This window comes from Epinephelus fuscoguttatus, linkage group LG5, assembly GCF_011397635.1.
Source record: "Epinephelus fuscoguttatus linkage group LG5, E.fuscoguttatus.final_Chr_v1".
Taxonomy (NCBI): Eukaryota; Metazoa; Chordata; class Actinopteri; order Perciformes; family Serranidae; genus Epinephelus; species Epinephelus fuscoguttatus.
Window position 1 is genome coordinate 39,501,426 of NC_064756.1, and position 14,363 is coordinate 39,515,788.

A 14,363-nucleotide genomic window follows, 5' to 3' on the forward strand; every position below is an offset into this window, starting at 1 on the left:
GGTCTGTCTTCCTGCAGCCATTGGCACCAAGGTACCTTTAAAGGTCCAGTGTAAGATTTAGGGGGCTTTAGTGGCGTCCAGCAATGAGGTTTGCAACCATCTGAAACTTGTTAGAATTCCTTTGGCATTCATTGTTCAGGAGGATTTGTATCGTGAGCTGAATTATCTACAGAGGTTTCTTCCTCTCCAAAAGGGGGGATATTAAGTCAAAAGAGACGAAAGCAGTTTCACAATAAAAAGAAATCTCCCTGACATTGCTCATTGCGAAGAGGCTGCTAACTAAGGTAACCAACACAAAAACTCAGCCTTATTTAGAGCCAATGTTTGTTTTGTTTGTGCTGGACTACTGTAGAAATATTTTGGTGCTACATGGTGATCTCTAAAAACAAGGACCCGCTCACTATGCAGATAAAAACTCATTCTAATGTAACGAAAACATAAAACAACAACAATTCTAATTTAAAGGTGATTATACACTGAAGAAAACATACTTATATTCAATTTCTGCCAGTTTATACCCCCAAATCCTACGCACTTAACCTTAACCTGGTCTGCCTTATTTTTATTGACGAGGCATCCATGTACAGTGACAGCCAAAGAGTATGTTATTTGATGCACCCTTGTTGTCTTCTGTGTTTGAAATAAATAAACTTAACCGGCCGTTTGGAGAGGATATTTTCTGGTATCAGACTAGGTCAGTAACTACTGAGAGTATTTTTTTCCCCTTTTTTGTTTACACTGGGTCAAAGTGACTCAGTCTTGAGTATAATCTGCACTGACAGACTGACAGTGTGAAGTCAGTCACGAGTGAAAAGTGATGTCTCACTCTGCTCAGTTTCCTGGTACCAGAAATGCAGTCAGTCTGTTTTTTTTGTTTGTTTTTTTTTTGTTTGTTTTTTTTGGTCAAAGTGATTCAAGCTCTTCTGTGTTAAAGTCCACATTTCTGATTTTTACAAATCTTTTAACCCACCACTTAACCAAATGTCTATTTACTTTGTACTTGTGCCTATGTGTTGGCTAAATGTAGATCAATTTACTCTAATAACTGTATAACATATATATACTAATTTTTAAACATTTTTTTAAACTTAAAGCTAGTACATACACTGCTTAGCTTCAAGCTTAAATTTTTGATAAAAAGTGTCCTTAAAGTGTGTTCAAAGCTTTATATGGTTGAAAAAAAAAAAAAGTTAAGTGTCTGATACCTGTAGACCAGTGGCGTTTCAGTCTTTTTCAGTCATGTTCCTACTTTGTGGTGCAAAACCTGTTTGGTAGTCTAATTAGCCTAAGATGAAGGATATGAAATGGTCAAAGATTTTTACTTCTGAGTGACTCATCTTCTCAGCACTAAGCATCAAGTCCGGGTTAGGCCGCGCCCCCTGACTCCTACCTGTTGAGCAGTGTTAAAAAAAAAAACAGAAAAAAGAAAACACCTGGGAGAGTCAAGATGAGTCTGCCGGACTACAAATCATCTGAAAAACAGTCTTCAGCTGCCATCACAGTAAGAAAACCAACCTTTAATGTGAGCGTTTTCATATTAAATGAAGCAGAGAGCGCTAAACTCCACTTTGTACCTGCTGAGTGACCCAACAGGTGGATGGAGGCGCACACAGGCTCGACAGCAGTGGGGACAAGACACCTCTCTGTCCGCCTGCATACCGATGAGCGTATTATTCACCGCACATATTTTCAGCCGATTTCCTTTTGGCAGTTTTACGGTCTGAAATAGTTTGTTAAAGGCGGCTTCCTGTTTCACAAGAATTTAAAATCCAACCTCGAGGAAACTCCCGAGTTAATCTGCCGAGACATAAATTTATGTCTCGTGCTGGAAGATTATTAACTCCTTAATTGTGTCAGAGGGAACATAACTGGTAGCCCACTAAAAGTAGGATAAATGTAGTCGAATAAGAAGTACAATATTTCCTTAGCCTATAGATTGTGGTGGAGTAGAAATTTAAAGTGGAAGTAGTGCAGTGAAGTAGAGATGTACTGCTCTGAGTTTGCAGACACTTTGCAGCACTGCATAAAACCAAGGGACTGTTCTTTACTTATCAGAGGAGGGGGTGGCTGGGGTCTAAATTTTTTTGTTTGTTTGTTTTGGTTTGTTTTTGACCCTCCCCAAAGCTACAGATATTTTTACTTGAGCCTCCTGAGTGACTGTTGGAAAATGCATGATCCTCCCTCCAGATGTATAAGAGTTAAAAGTTGAGGATGAAATCCTGGAGCTGGATAAAAAGCCTCAGTTTTGTTGCTCTGATTTTTTTTTTTTATTTAATTTTTATTTTTTTTTCTGTGGAAGCATGATGGGTCCATGGATAAAAGGAAATTTAAGAATCCAACAATAATTTCTGTTATCACAGTTTCTGGCTATGATAAGTGGTGTCATTTCTTTCTTTATTTTCAAATTGTAGGGCTGTACGATATAGGTGAAAAAGTGATTATTTTGAGTTTTGTTGCAATTTTAGTGGGAACAGTAATTTTTGCATTTAATTTTAACTGGAAAAAAGTCTGAAGTACATATATGTACATACATATATAAAAGATGATGGGACTGTTGGATTTATACTAAACAAGCATGTTCCTTTAGCCTGCACTATGATTTGTTGGCTGGGGCATTTCTGTAGCACCACAATGCTTCAGTTATAATGGTATGTTGCAATACTTTTTACCTTTATCAAAGAATTGCAGCTCCTGCAATCTGGATATTGTACTTGGCCAAATATTGATTTCAAATATGTTCAATGCAGTTGTTTTATTTTTGAGGATATGTCTCATCAGTCTGATTTGATCAAATAAGTTAAGACTCAGTTTTTACTAAATCATTGCTGGGATCTACAGTGATAGTTATTTATAGTGAGTATGTTCTTAAAGATTTTTGTAATCCACAAATGCAGTTAACAGATGAGTTTATTGTTTATATTCCAGTTATTCTGCCATTCAGCCTTCATTACAGACTTCTCCCCTTCTCATAAGGTGTAGCCTAAAGTTTTTTAACCTCTTATTAAAAGATATAAAACTGTACTTGTCTGTGGAGTTTTGGTTGAGTGGATAATGGATGATTTAGTCCAGCCGTCACTGCTGCTGTTACTGGGTGTTTGAGGAACAGCAGACATCATGGATTTTCTGACAGACAGCAGAGGCATGTGTTCTTATCAGCCTGAGCAAATCAATGTGTAGGCGCTAACGCCCTTCATGTGGTCACTGAGTACACAGCACGTGTGGGTGAAAGGTCCAGTGTCCAGGATTTAGGGGCATCTGATGGCATAAATGGAATATAATATTTATAACTATGTGTTCTCTCCAGTGGATAATCACCTGTAAAAAAAAAAAAAAAAAACATTGTTTTTTTGTTACCTTAGAGTTAGCATCTGCACAGAAGGGATCACTCAAAATTGGTGTTATGAGGTACTCTAAGAGCTTCTAAACGCTCTCCAAAGCAGCAGTGCATAAACTTCGTCCAGTTTCAGTAAGTTTGAATTAACTAATAATCTTTCCCCTCAGCACTCTCCTGTTGTGCAGTTGAATGTCGGGGGTCATCTGTTCACCACTTCTCTGAGCACGCTCAGGAAACACCCTGAGTCCAAGCTAGCTGAGCTGTTCAACAAACATCCCAAACTAGGCACAGATGCACAGGGACGCTACTTCATCGACCGCAATGGCTCCAACTTTGGAGCCATCCTAGAGTTCCTGAGATCAGACTGGCTGCCCACAGAGAACATCCAGGAGGTTTGGGTCCTGCAGTTTTATTTACAAGTCATCAAGCACCTGCTTTAAAAATCTTAGAGTGGTAATGAACGTGTGTGTGTGTGTGTGTGTGTGTGTTCGTGTGTTCATGTGTAGGTTCACAGGGAGGCCGTGTACTACAACATCAAACCACTGATCAAACATTTGGAGGAAACTCCTCAGCTGTTTGGAGAGCTGGTGGGGAGGCAGCAGTTCCTCTCCAGAGTCCCTCACTACAAAGAAAACATTGAGGTCAGCTACACACACTGATGTCGTTTCTACTTCCCCGTTCATTCAGTTCACATTTCAGTTGTACAGCACCACAATATCTCCCTTTTAAGCCTTACGCCTATTTTATAGGCCTTTGCTCGAAAATCGCATGCCCATAATGAAATGAATATATCTCTGCAACCACAAGGTCTATTTGAATACTTTTGGTGTCATGGTAAAGGGAACACTTGTGAGATTTGTTAAGATGTGTAAATATCAGTATATGTGTTATATGTGAAGATGGCACACAGCACAAATGAAACATTTTGAGGTTCACTTAAAAAAAAAAAGCATTTTCAGGATGAGTATCCTTTGGAATGATGCAGCTGCAGCTCTAAACCTCTATCAAATCATAGTACAATAGGCCTGTTTCCACTGAAGAAGTTCCTGGTACTGTTTGGGGGGCAGGAACTACAACAGGAACATCCCCTCGCTCGGCCCTCTCAACCACTGTGTCTCCACTGAGAGAGCGGAGTAGGAGGAAGGTTCCTGTAAAGTTACCGGGCTCTGGATGTGATGTAGTAACTCACTGAACTCACAAAGTGGCCTGTAAAAAAAAAAAAAAAAAAAATCCAGTGGATGTCTTAGTTACAACATGATTGAGCTAAATGGAGTAGTTTCATGTTGTTTCCGACAACGGGAGGCTTTTAACAGATGACATCCCGATGTTAGCTTTGCTGCTGCTGTTAGCTGTCCCTGTCAGCTGTAGACACTGATGCTTTCTAGACATTGTGATTTCCCAAAACTGAATAAATACCACCAGGGGTTAAAGCAAGAAAAAAATTTGTGCCTGAAATGTGGAGCACGGAAGATTTGTGTGCCTGAAATCTGAAATCTTTTCCGGAGCAGGGGGCTTGGTGTTGTGGTCATAAAATGAAGAAACAGAAATGTGTGTGTTGCAAAGGAACGTGTTTATTATCAAAATGAACAAAAAGATTATAGCTTTAGTCGTTACTTTTCAGATTAAACTTTTATAGCATAATGAGTTGATAAATAAAGATTAAACTTTCAGTGGTTACCCGACGTTTTGACTTATAGCTCCTACATCTCTTTTTTGCCTTGGTGCTATTTATTTTTAGAAGCTAAATCATTTAGGCTGTTTGCAAAATTGTATCGCACTTGATGTGAATTAAACAGGCAGTTCTGTCGAAATTTCGCCTCTGGGCAAGCATGTCATCATTGAAATGGATCATATAATGTTGTGGTGGTGACTTTAAAACTTCAGTATAGAGGATTTTTATTGCAACTTTTGTTTCTGTCTGGTTTCTGTTACCTTACCTTCAAAATTACCGCTGGCTTACCGGAGCCTCTCCTGCTCTGTCTGTGCTCTGTGTCTCAATGTGACATGATGTGAAAGCATGCACAGGCATCAGTGTTGATTGGCTATCACTTGTGCTGTGTAACCAATCAGAGGGGGCTGTAGGCGGGACATTGTTACAAAGCCCAGTGCAGTGGGGACTGCAGGCAGGGAGCGAGATGGCTGTATCAGAGCCAAAGGAGTGAGTTTTAAAATACATTTATTTGATCGGTTATTGATGAAAAAACATCCAATGCCGATTATGGTAAACAGTAGGTTGTGTTTACTCGCACACTGTGTGTCTAAATCATTTTCCCGGTTCACACATATATATATTTTTAGGGGCAAATGTGAGTGAAATGCTCGCACCGCAGAGCACTTCTGCCCGTGCCGGACAAGAAAAGAAAAGGCGCTGTGCCGGAGAACTTTAACCCCTGTACCACACATAGCAACACAAAACTGCTTTGCTAGCTCAATCATGTTGTAACCAAGATATCTGCCGGAAAAGATATGTTTTTCAAGGACCGGTTATTGAGTTTGTTTACATGGTGGTGGAAGCTATGAACGAGCTAACCCTCGTCTGCTGAGTTTTAAAAATGCTGGCTATTTTGTTGCTTTCTGTTGACGTCACATTTCGCCTTGAGTATATCCAATCAGCACCAAGTAACCCCCAAGCCCCAGCCAGGAGTTTTTCGGGGCTGTTCTGAGTACCTACTCCGAGGCAGGGACTTGTTTAGCCCCTGTAAAAGTTCCGTAACTCTGTCCTTCGGGGGTGGTTCCTGCGGTGGAGACACGCACCAACGGCCCCGGCCCCGTAAATTTACTCCGAAGTTCCTGCGGTGGAAATGGGCCTAATATGTGAACATTAACTTTGCAAAGGCTGATTCTGATCACGTGGAGCAGAACAAAATTAGAGAGGTTTTAGACAGTTCAGGCAAGGTCTCCAAAATGGCCATTTTAGCACATTTTGGTACTCTGGCCTCTAGTTTCGCAGACCTGGCGAGGTGGAGGCGCAAGCGCACTTGCGCTTCACCAACTGGGTGTGGCCAGGCGCAGCTACTCCTCTTTCCCACCTCCGTCCCTCCTACCTGCACAAGTCGGAAAAAAGGGAGGAGAGAAGGCGTGGAGTGGGTTTTACACACATCACACCAATCAAATGAGCCCCTCTCCTCGCCCTTAAATGCGCTGCGAGAAGGCGTAATGAGAGTTTACTCAATTCGCCATGGCAGAAGAGAGCAGTAGCGTCAGACGGCCAAACTTAGTTTGCATCTGTGTTAATCCAATCAAGTTGAGTTTCCATTATGCGTGCCAAACGTGCCAAATGGTGCCAATCCCCTTTGATCTGACATCAGATGTGACGGGACAGTCGATATAGAGATACATTTATGTGCTGATTGCAGATAGCTGCATTGAATAGTGGTTTTTGGGTATTTATTGCATTGTTAATGTGCTTGATATTCTGGAAACCTGCCTGTGAGGTTTTGGTGACGTGTGCGCACTGTCTGCCGGTCAGCCAAACTTCAGTTTTACACCGGCTGCGCTCTGCCTGTGCTGACAGTAGACCTGGTTTCAGCTGGCGAGCTTTTAGTGCACCTATGGCGAAGCCTTTTGGCACGAAACTGTCACTGCGCCAAGCTGGATCTGTCGACACCTCCCCCTGCTGCACCGCCACACCCATCTCAGAGCATCTCGGTCTGCCAAACTACCAAACTGAGCGCACCTCGGGTTGCGCTGCTCGAAACTAGCTCTGCGCAGGGTTCGCCACCCTGCAGCACCCTGCGCCGCGCTGGGAAACTAGAGCCTCATGTGTGTCATTTGTATAGCACTAATTTTGTTCAATACATCCAATACACACAGAAAGTTTCTGGCTCTTTTTTTTTTTTTTTAAATTCAACCAAACCTCTATATGTTTCCCATTCCAAAAATGACCACACAAAGCAACTGAATGTTGAATCCAAATGGAGCAGATTTACTTTTATCAAACTGTAAACATTTCTGTGACAATGCAAACTTTAAAAACACAGGTAAAAAAAAAAAACCTCCATTGTGCCTGGGTCAGGTTTGATGTCCTCCTCCTCTCTGTCATGCCACCTGTACTCCTCACTCTCTGTAGGTGTCAGCCTACTTTTTCCAGGCCATTTGCTATCTGGAGGAGAAGTTCCCAGAGAGGAGCATCCTCTCTTCTGATGAGTAGTGGGGGGAGTGGCTGCTGGGCCTGACTGAGGTGTTAGCTACGGGTGTTGTAAAACTCCTGGAGCCAACCGTCTACCAGGTTGTTTTCTGTATTGATGTTGAAGGTCCTGGGTCACTGGCAAAGGGTGGCTCATAAGCCTCATCCTCATCACTGTAAGCCCAAATGCGGAAGAAAAACAAATATATTCGTTCAGTGGTCTGGTTCTGTAATTGCAATTACATGTAAACACAAAAGCAAGAAACATGGTAAAAAGAATCACACACTTTGCTGGAGAAGTCAACATACACACACACACACACACACACACACACACACACACACACACACACATACATACTGTACATACACACACACACACACAAAACCTATTATTGTATGTCATATCATCACACCATAAGCCAAAATTTTGCCCTGACAAAGCTGCTAGCTGTAGATAGATTGAAAATTTGACAAGGATAAATCTATAATACAACATTTACCTTTCCGATGATGGAAGACAATAATCCGAGTCACCGCTGTCTTGTGTGTTGTTGGGATGCATGAGGTCTTCGTTCTCTGATGAAGAATCATCCACACAAACCGTGCTCCTGGAGTCCCTCTCCAGCAGTTCCAATATTTCCCCAGCGGTAAAATGTCTCTTCGACCCTTGTTTCAGCATCTTTCTCTGTATTTTTACAAAAAAAGGGTGAAAATTGTCAAAACACACAACTGCAAAAACAGTCTCTGTGCGCTCTACTTTCTGCCACTGAGAATCATGTTGTCTGCACTTCATTTCTTATGTTGTCCAGGGCACGGTGACAGCTGGCCAGCGGACATTGGATGCTCTGCTCTGAGCGTCCCAGCTGGAAACAAAAGTGTGTTGTTGGTCATCACAAGGAAATGATTCAGGATATTCTACCTTCCATGTCTTAAAATTTTGTAAGACTTTTGAAAGATGGATTCAAGACATTTTAATACAAATGAAGGCCTTATTTTTAGTTTGAATTCAGTGCCTTTTAAGACTTTTTAAAGATCTGTGGGAACCCTGGGTTTAAAAGTCAAGACTTTGATCTTTTAAAATATATTTCGCAGCATAATTGAAGAATGAAAATCAAGTTTTGTCCCAATTCTCAAGAACAAGTGATTTAATATTATTATTATTATTATTATTATCATCATTATTGTTATTAGACATGTTGTAACCACAATATTACAATAACATATGAATGAATTATACACACAACTCCTGGTCAATCCATAAGTACTTCTCTTCCAGGTCCTGATTCGTATTGCCAGAGCCGAGGCTATAGCTGCCCGCCACTCCACCATCATGATCTGCGTACTGCGGACAGAGGAGGATTTGGGTTTCTATGACAATGCCATCAGCAGCCTGGAGGCGGATAAGGAGTCAGTGGTGACGTTCGGACCGTGGAAGGCCATCCTGTCTGTCCAAGACCTGCTGGACTGTGTAAAGATGGACATCGAGAGTCAGGGCTACAGGGTGGACATCCAGCCGCACATCGTAGAGAAGAGCTTCTTGTCCAGGAGCTATGACTACTTCCACAAACTCATATTCACCTGGTGGTGATGGGAGGGCTGCTTTTCTTTTCTTTTTTTTTCTTTTTTTATTCAGAGCACAAGTGGAACATTTACAAACTGTGTTTTTTTTTTTTTTTTTTTTAAATAACTGCATTCTGATAGACCAAATAGTTCCTAAATACTTTTTTATTGAAGTTGTTTCTGCACCTCTGTGGAAAAAGGGGTCTTGGTTTTGAACACCAGGCACTTTAGACACAAGGGGTCGGTAAAGCATCTGTATATAATGACTTTTAAAGGTAGAGTCATGGGCCCAATAAAGTATTTTCATATCAACTTTCTTATGAGACAGATCTTATACAGACCTTATAGTTAATTCCAGGTGCCTATAAACATGGATATAGTTTCTTTTTCTGTGTAATGTCAGTGAAATCTGCTGCTAAATTTTAATAAACAACAACTAACCAGTTAAAAAATGTGTTTTTTTTTTACTCAAAGTTTAGAAGTAGGTTGTTTAATCAGGTACCAGGCACTTGACCAACACATTAACATGAACACCTGGACAATATAATGCAAAACAAATCAACATTACTGCATTAAAAACTACTTTTGTGCAGTGGCGAAAGCAGTATATGCATCATTTAAAAACAGTACCGTATTCACACACAAATGTACTTGAAGTATAAAAGTATTTATAATGCAGAGTGGATACGGTCAGTGTTATTCAATAATAATATTGGCTCATTATTACTCGTGTATAAATATGTAAGTGGTACTTTGATGTTGTAGGTGGTCAAGAAGGGGCTAATTCTAATACTTTTGGTAGTTACATCTGCAAGAATGGACTATTTTATAAACTGAAAATCTTTATTTGAAAAGTAACTGACTAATTACTCTTAAAGGTCTAGTGTGTAGGATTTAGTGGCATCAAGTGGTGAGGTTGCAGATTGCAACCAGCTGAAACTTCTCTCGTGTGCCAAGCATGTAGGAAAACTATGGTTTTTGACTTGAAAGCACGAATGACTCCATGTCGAGCCAGAGTTTGTTTTTTCTGTTCTAGGCTGCTGCAGAAACAACAAGCTGGACTCTGTGGAAGAGAACTCGCTCCCAATATTGTTCTACCTTGGTGCTGGTTATGGCCGTGGCTGGAGGCGTCATGTTTTTGGATTGTCCATGTGTCCCACTTTTGTGAACACAATGTCTCAGGAAGGCCTTGAGGATCTTCAAACTTGGCACAAGCGATCACTTGGACTTAACAATGAACTTATTAGATTTTGGTGGTCATACTTCAAAGGTCAAGGTCACTGTGACCTCAATGGTCTCATTGTTGTGAATGTGATATCCCAAGAAGCCTTTGAGAGCATTGTCTCAGATTTTCACAAACATTTACTTTGACTCAAGAATGAACTGTTTAGATTTTGAAGGTCAAAGGTCAAGGTCACTGTGACCTTGCATCCGTCTCATTCTATTGAATGCTGTATTTCAAGAAAGTCTTGAGGGATTTTTCTCAAATTTGGCACAAATGTCCACTTGGACTCAAAAATAAAATGATTAGAATTTGATGGTCAAAGTTCTAGGTCACTGGACACCTTGACTGTCACAAAACATGTTTTTGGCCAAATCATATCATAATGACCTCGTCTTCTACTTCTCTTGCAGATCGTCCTCTGAGATGATTTAGTATCTTAGGTTCAGTTGGCTGACACTTAGAGAAACACTGGAGTCAAATGGAATCTGGTACAATCGAGTTTAATGTGTTGACAAGCTTCAACACATGCAACTCATGAGTTAGGCTCCGGCGCAAGACTGAAGTTTCACTTTCTGCGCTCTCCCTTTTATGCTGGTGAAGATTCGAGAGAATCTCCACCCTTTTCCTTTAGTCCTTCCTACCTGCATTCGAACCTATTGGTGGCAGGTCTTTTTCTTTTTAGCCCTTTTCCATCTGGTCCAAATCTATTGGTGGCAGGCCCCTTGGGCCCTTGTCCAAACATGACCTAATGGTGTAATCCCTGGGCCTGGAAATCCCCCAATTCTCCTACCGTTAGATTCGAGCCTGGTTTCACTTTATTTTTTAAAAACATATGAAACCTGGGGACTTTCTCTAAACAATCCCCTGTGCTTTCATGCAATGTGAACTCTTAGAGTGTGTGTCATGCAATACAAACGTTAGAGTGTGTGTGTGTGTTATTATTAAACAGTACATGGTGTGGTATATGTGTGCTCTTCAATGTGAATACATAACCTTGTGTTATGAATACATAGACTTGCATAACAGTGTTTCATCACACATAGATGCATAACAAACAGTTTTATAGGAACTTATACATAAAACATGGTCATATAACCTTTACTCTTAATCAACTTATGCAGTACAACACCTTCACCTGATTAAAGATTAACTCTTACACTACAAGTGATGATATTATATATCAAAAAAGTCAAAGGTCAACCTGTGACATCATAATGTTCTGCAAAAAAAACTTTTCTGGCTGTTTACTGGCCAGATCATTGTCGGGTGCATACTGTCAGGTGCACCCTGCCAAGTACGTCGGGAGTATGCCAAACACATCTCGTAGTCAGGCTCTATTGGTGCACCAGTGGAGACACAGTGGAATCAGAGAAACACATTTATATAGGTGGGTACATTAAAAGCTGTTGCATTCAAGGCTTATTAGATTACCTTCACCTCCATTAAATCGCGGAGCTCTCCCATGATGCACTTACAGTTTGGGGACTCTGCAGAGACTTTTCCCCAGAGGAAACTTATCCTTGTTACAGAAATTCTTGAACTTGAACTTAAACCTGAACAACCTACCACATGATGTTGCTCATCACAGCCTTACATGTACCTGTATTATTAAAGTGTACTGTGTGGCCAATAGAGCAAGTGCACTGGAGACCTCCACTGCCTGAGCTGGCTACTTTAGTGCTCCACTAAGTTAAATGAGGATGAAATTGTGCAGCTGTTCTAGACTTTCCAATTATTATCAGACCAAATGGATTAAATTCTGACAATAAAACAATAAAGCAAGTCTGACAATCTCCAGGTGACATTTTGGCCAGCTTTGTAAAAAAAAAAGAAAAAAAAAAAAAGAAAGAAGAAACAGTGTAGGATAATAAGTCAGAACTCATCAATTCATCAAACTTGTGCCAAATTTTTGGAAATTCCCTTCAGGTGTTCTTGAGATATTGCATTCTTGAGAATTAGATGGATGCAATGTCACAGTGACCTTGACGTTTGACCACCAAAATCTAATAATTCTAATAATTCATTGTTGGGTATAAGGGAACATTTGTGCCAAATTTGAGAAAATTCCCTCAAGGTGTTCTTCTTGTGTTCATGAGAATGAGACAGGTGCAAGGTCAAAGTGACCTTGACCTTTGACCACCAAAATGTAATTAGTTCATTTTAGAGTCTAAGTGAACGTTTGTGTCAATTGTGAAGAAATTCCTTTTCAGGTGTTCTTGAGATATCATGTTCACGAGATGGATGGATAGACAGATGGACCCGAAAACAGACTATCTCTGGTGCATACGCATACAAAATATTGGGTCTTGTTTCATACATAAACAGCCCATTGGTAATAAAAAAAAATCCCAATAGTGAAAACAGTTCTGAATATTACATTCAATTTCTACCAGTATATCCCCTTAAATCCTAAACACTGGCCCTCTAAATATATGAAGTGACAAGTGAAATGTTTCTAGAAGTTTAAAGCACCATAAAATGGAAATACTCAAGTAAAATATTCATACCTCAAAATTGCACTTAAGTATTAATACTTGAGTAAATGTTCTTGGTACTTTCCAACACTGGAGGTGTTCATGTAGTAAGCCTACTGTTTGGTGTGAAATACATTGCAGTTTTACATTGTATCTTGTACTATGGGAAATTCAGTCACTGAGGAAAATACTGCGTCATTTACACAACATTGGGCAATCCACGACCCAGATGGAAACAAAGAAACAGGTCATAAAACACAAGTGCTGAACCAGCATGTCAGCAGAAAGTGGAGCAGAGGTCTTGGTGTTCACCACAGAGCAGGGCAGTGTATCTACCAGCCTCCTCACCTTAATGTCAGATCACTTCCTGTGTGATCAGAGTGTGAAAAACAACAATAAACAGTGGTTTCAGAGTGGATACCAATACTGTCTTACAGCAGAGAGGGTAGAGATTAGAGCAGTCTGTGGACATTAGGAGCCATGAAGTGTCCTGCTGGTGTGTCCTTCTGCTCTTTGGGTGTTTGGATTAGAGCAGGGTGTCAGCTCAGTGTCTGATAATAAATCTAAGAACAGACATAACCTACAGTTCACTGGACATTTTAAATGGGATGAATTAGGACGTTTTTCAAATTCAGCATTTTCTGAAGATGAAATGTGGGATATATTATTCAGGTTTTGATAGCATTATTTGGGCGTGTATACTGCACATTCAGAATATGCATCTCAGGCCTCCTGCCTTTTTATGGTCAGCTCTGTGTGTTGACATGGAGACACTGTACACAAACCAACGCACCAAAAGTTTGAAGGCTGGGGTAGAGATGTATGCCCAGTAAATGAGAAACACACCTTTAAACACTATGAACAACTTGGATATCAACATCTTTTTGGATACACACAAATATCACAACAATGACCAAGAAGGTGGCTGAAGGAATAAAAGAGGGAGGCGCTAAGCTTGCACAGTCCAACAAGTTCCCCACAAATGAAAATCCTATTTTACTGCAAAAAAAAGGGTGTCTCCAGCTGTATTGCTTTTCTTTATTTTGATGTTACAAAGGATGTTAATAGGCGTATGCAAAGCTGCATGTAAACCGAAGTATTAGTGTAATATTCATTTTCAACAGCCATGTAAACAGCTTAGTAGGAATATTGTCTTTATTGGAATAAGGGCAAAAACTGAAATATTTGTAAATGTCCTCAAGGTCACCTCCAATGCTGCTGCCAGAGTTCAGATTCAACAGATTCAAGATTAAAAGATGCAGAAAATCAGCTCTGACTGATTGTGTCAGAAAATAGATAAATGTTGAGCATAAGTGTCCTGTGACACGGAGTCTGGACTTTTCCAAGGTGCATTCACAAGTTGTTTTATTTGTTGTAGATCTTAACAAGTCACCAAAAGAACAAAGCAGGTAGGTCTTATTGATCAATCCAAATTTTGGTCAAAACGTGCCATTTTCATGTAGGTTGTTAGCTTGGAAGTTGATGTTGTTGTTTCCTGTAGTGAGGGGGATTTACGGTAACAATAATCCACACACAGCGGGAGGAAGGGAGAAGGCTTATAGCCGTAGTCTACATCCAGGGAGTCTGACTAATTTCCGCCATATGCGGCCAACTCAATATGTCCAGTAGTGTTTCATCCGC

General features: G+C 40.5%; 1 protein-coding gene across 1 annotated transcript; it reads left to right on the forward strand.

Moving 5' to 3' along the window:
- The first annotated feature begins 1,424 nt into the window (after positions 1–1,424).
- On the forward strand, positions 1,425–9,461 carry kctd14 (potassium channel tetramerization domain containing 14). Its single transcript, XM_049576391.1, has 4 exons — positions 1,425–1,501; positions 3,502–3,726; positions 3,841–3,975; positions 8,740–9,461. The coding sequence occupies exons 1-4, from the start codon at positions 1,448–1,450 to the stop codon at positions 9,049–9,051; spliced, it is 726 nt and encodes a 241-aa protein (XP_049432348.1). The 5' UTR covers positions 1,425–1,447; the 3' UTR covers positions 9,052–9,461.
- The last annotated feature ends 4,902 nt before the right edge of the window (positions 9,462–14,363 follow it).

Excerpts from the sequence above, each read along its gene's own strand:
- kctd14 (XM_049576391.1), top strand. The coding sequence starts at position 1,448 with ATGAGTCTGCCGGACTACAAATCATCTGAAAAACAGTCTTCAGCTGCC. Across the intron at positions 1,502-3,501 it reads AGTCTTCAGCTGCCATCACA|CACTCTCCTGTTGTGCAGTT; the intron begins GTAAGAAAACCA and ends CTTTCCCCTCAG. Across the intron at positions 3,976-8,739 it reads ACTACAAAGAAAACATTGAG|GTCCTGATTCGTATTGCCAG; the intron begins GTCAGCTACACA and ends CTTCTCTTCCAG.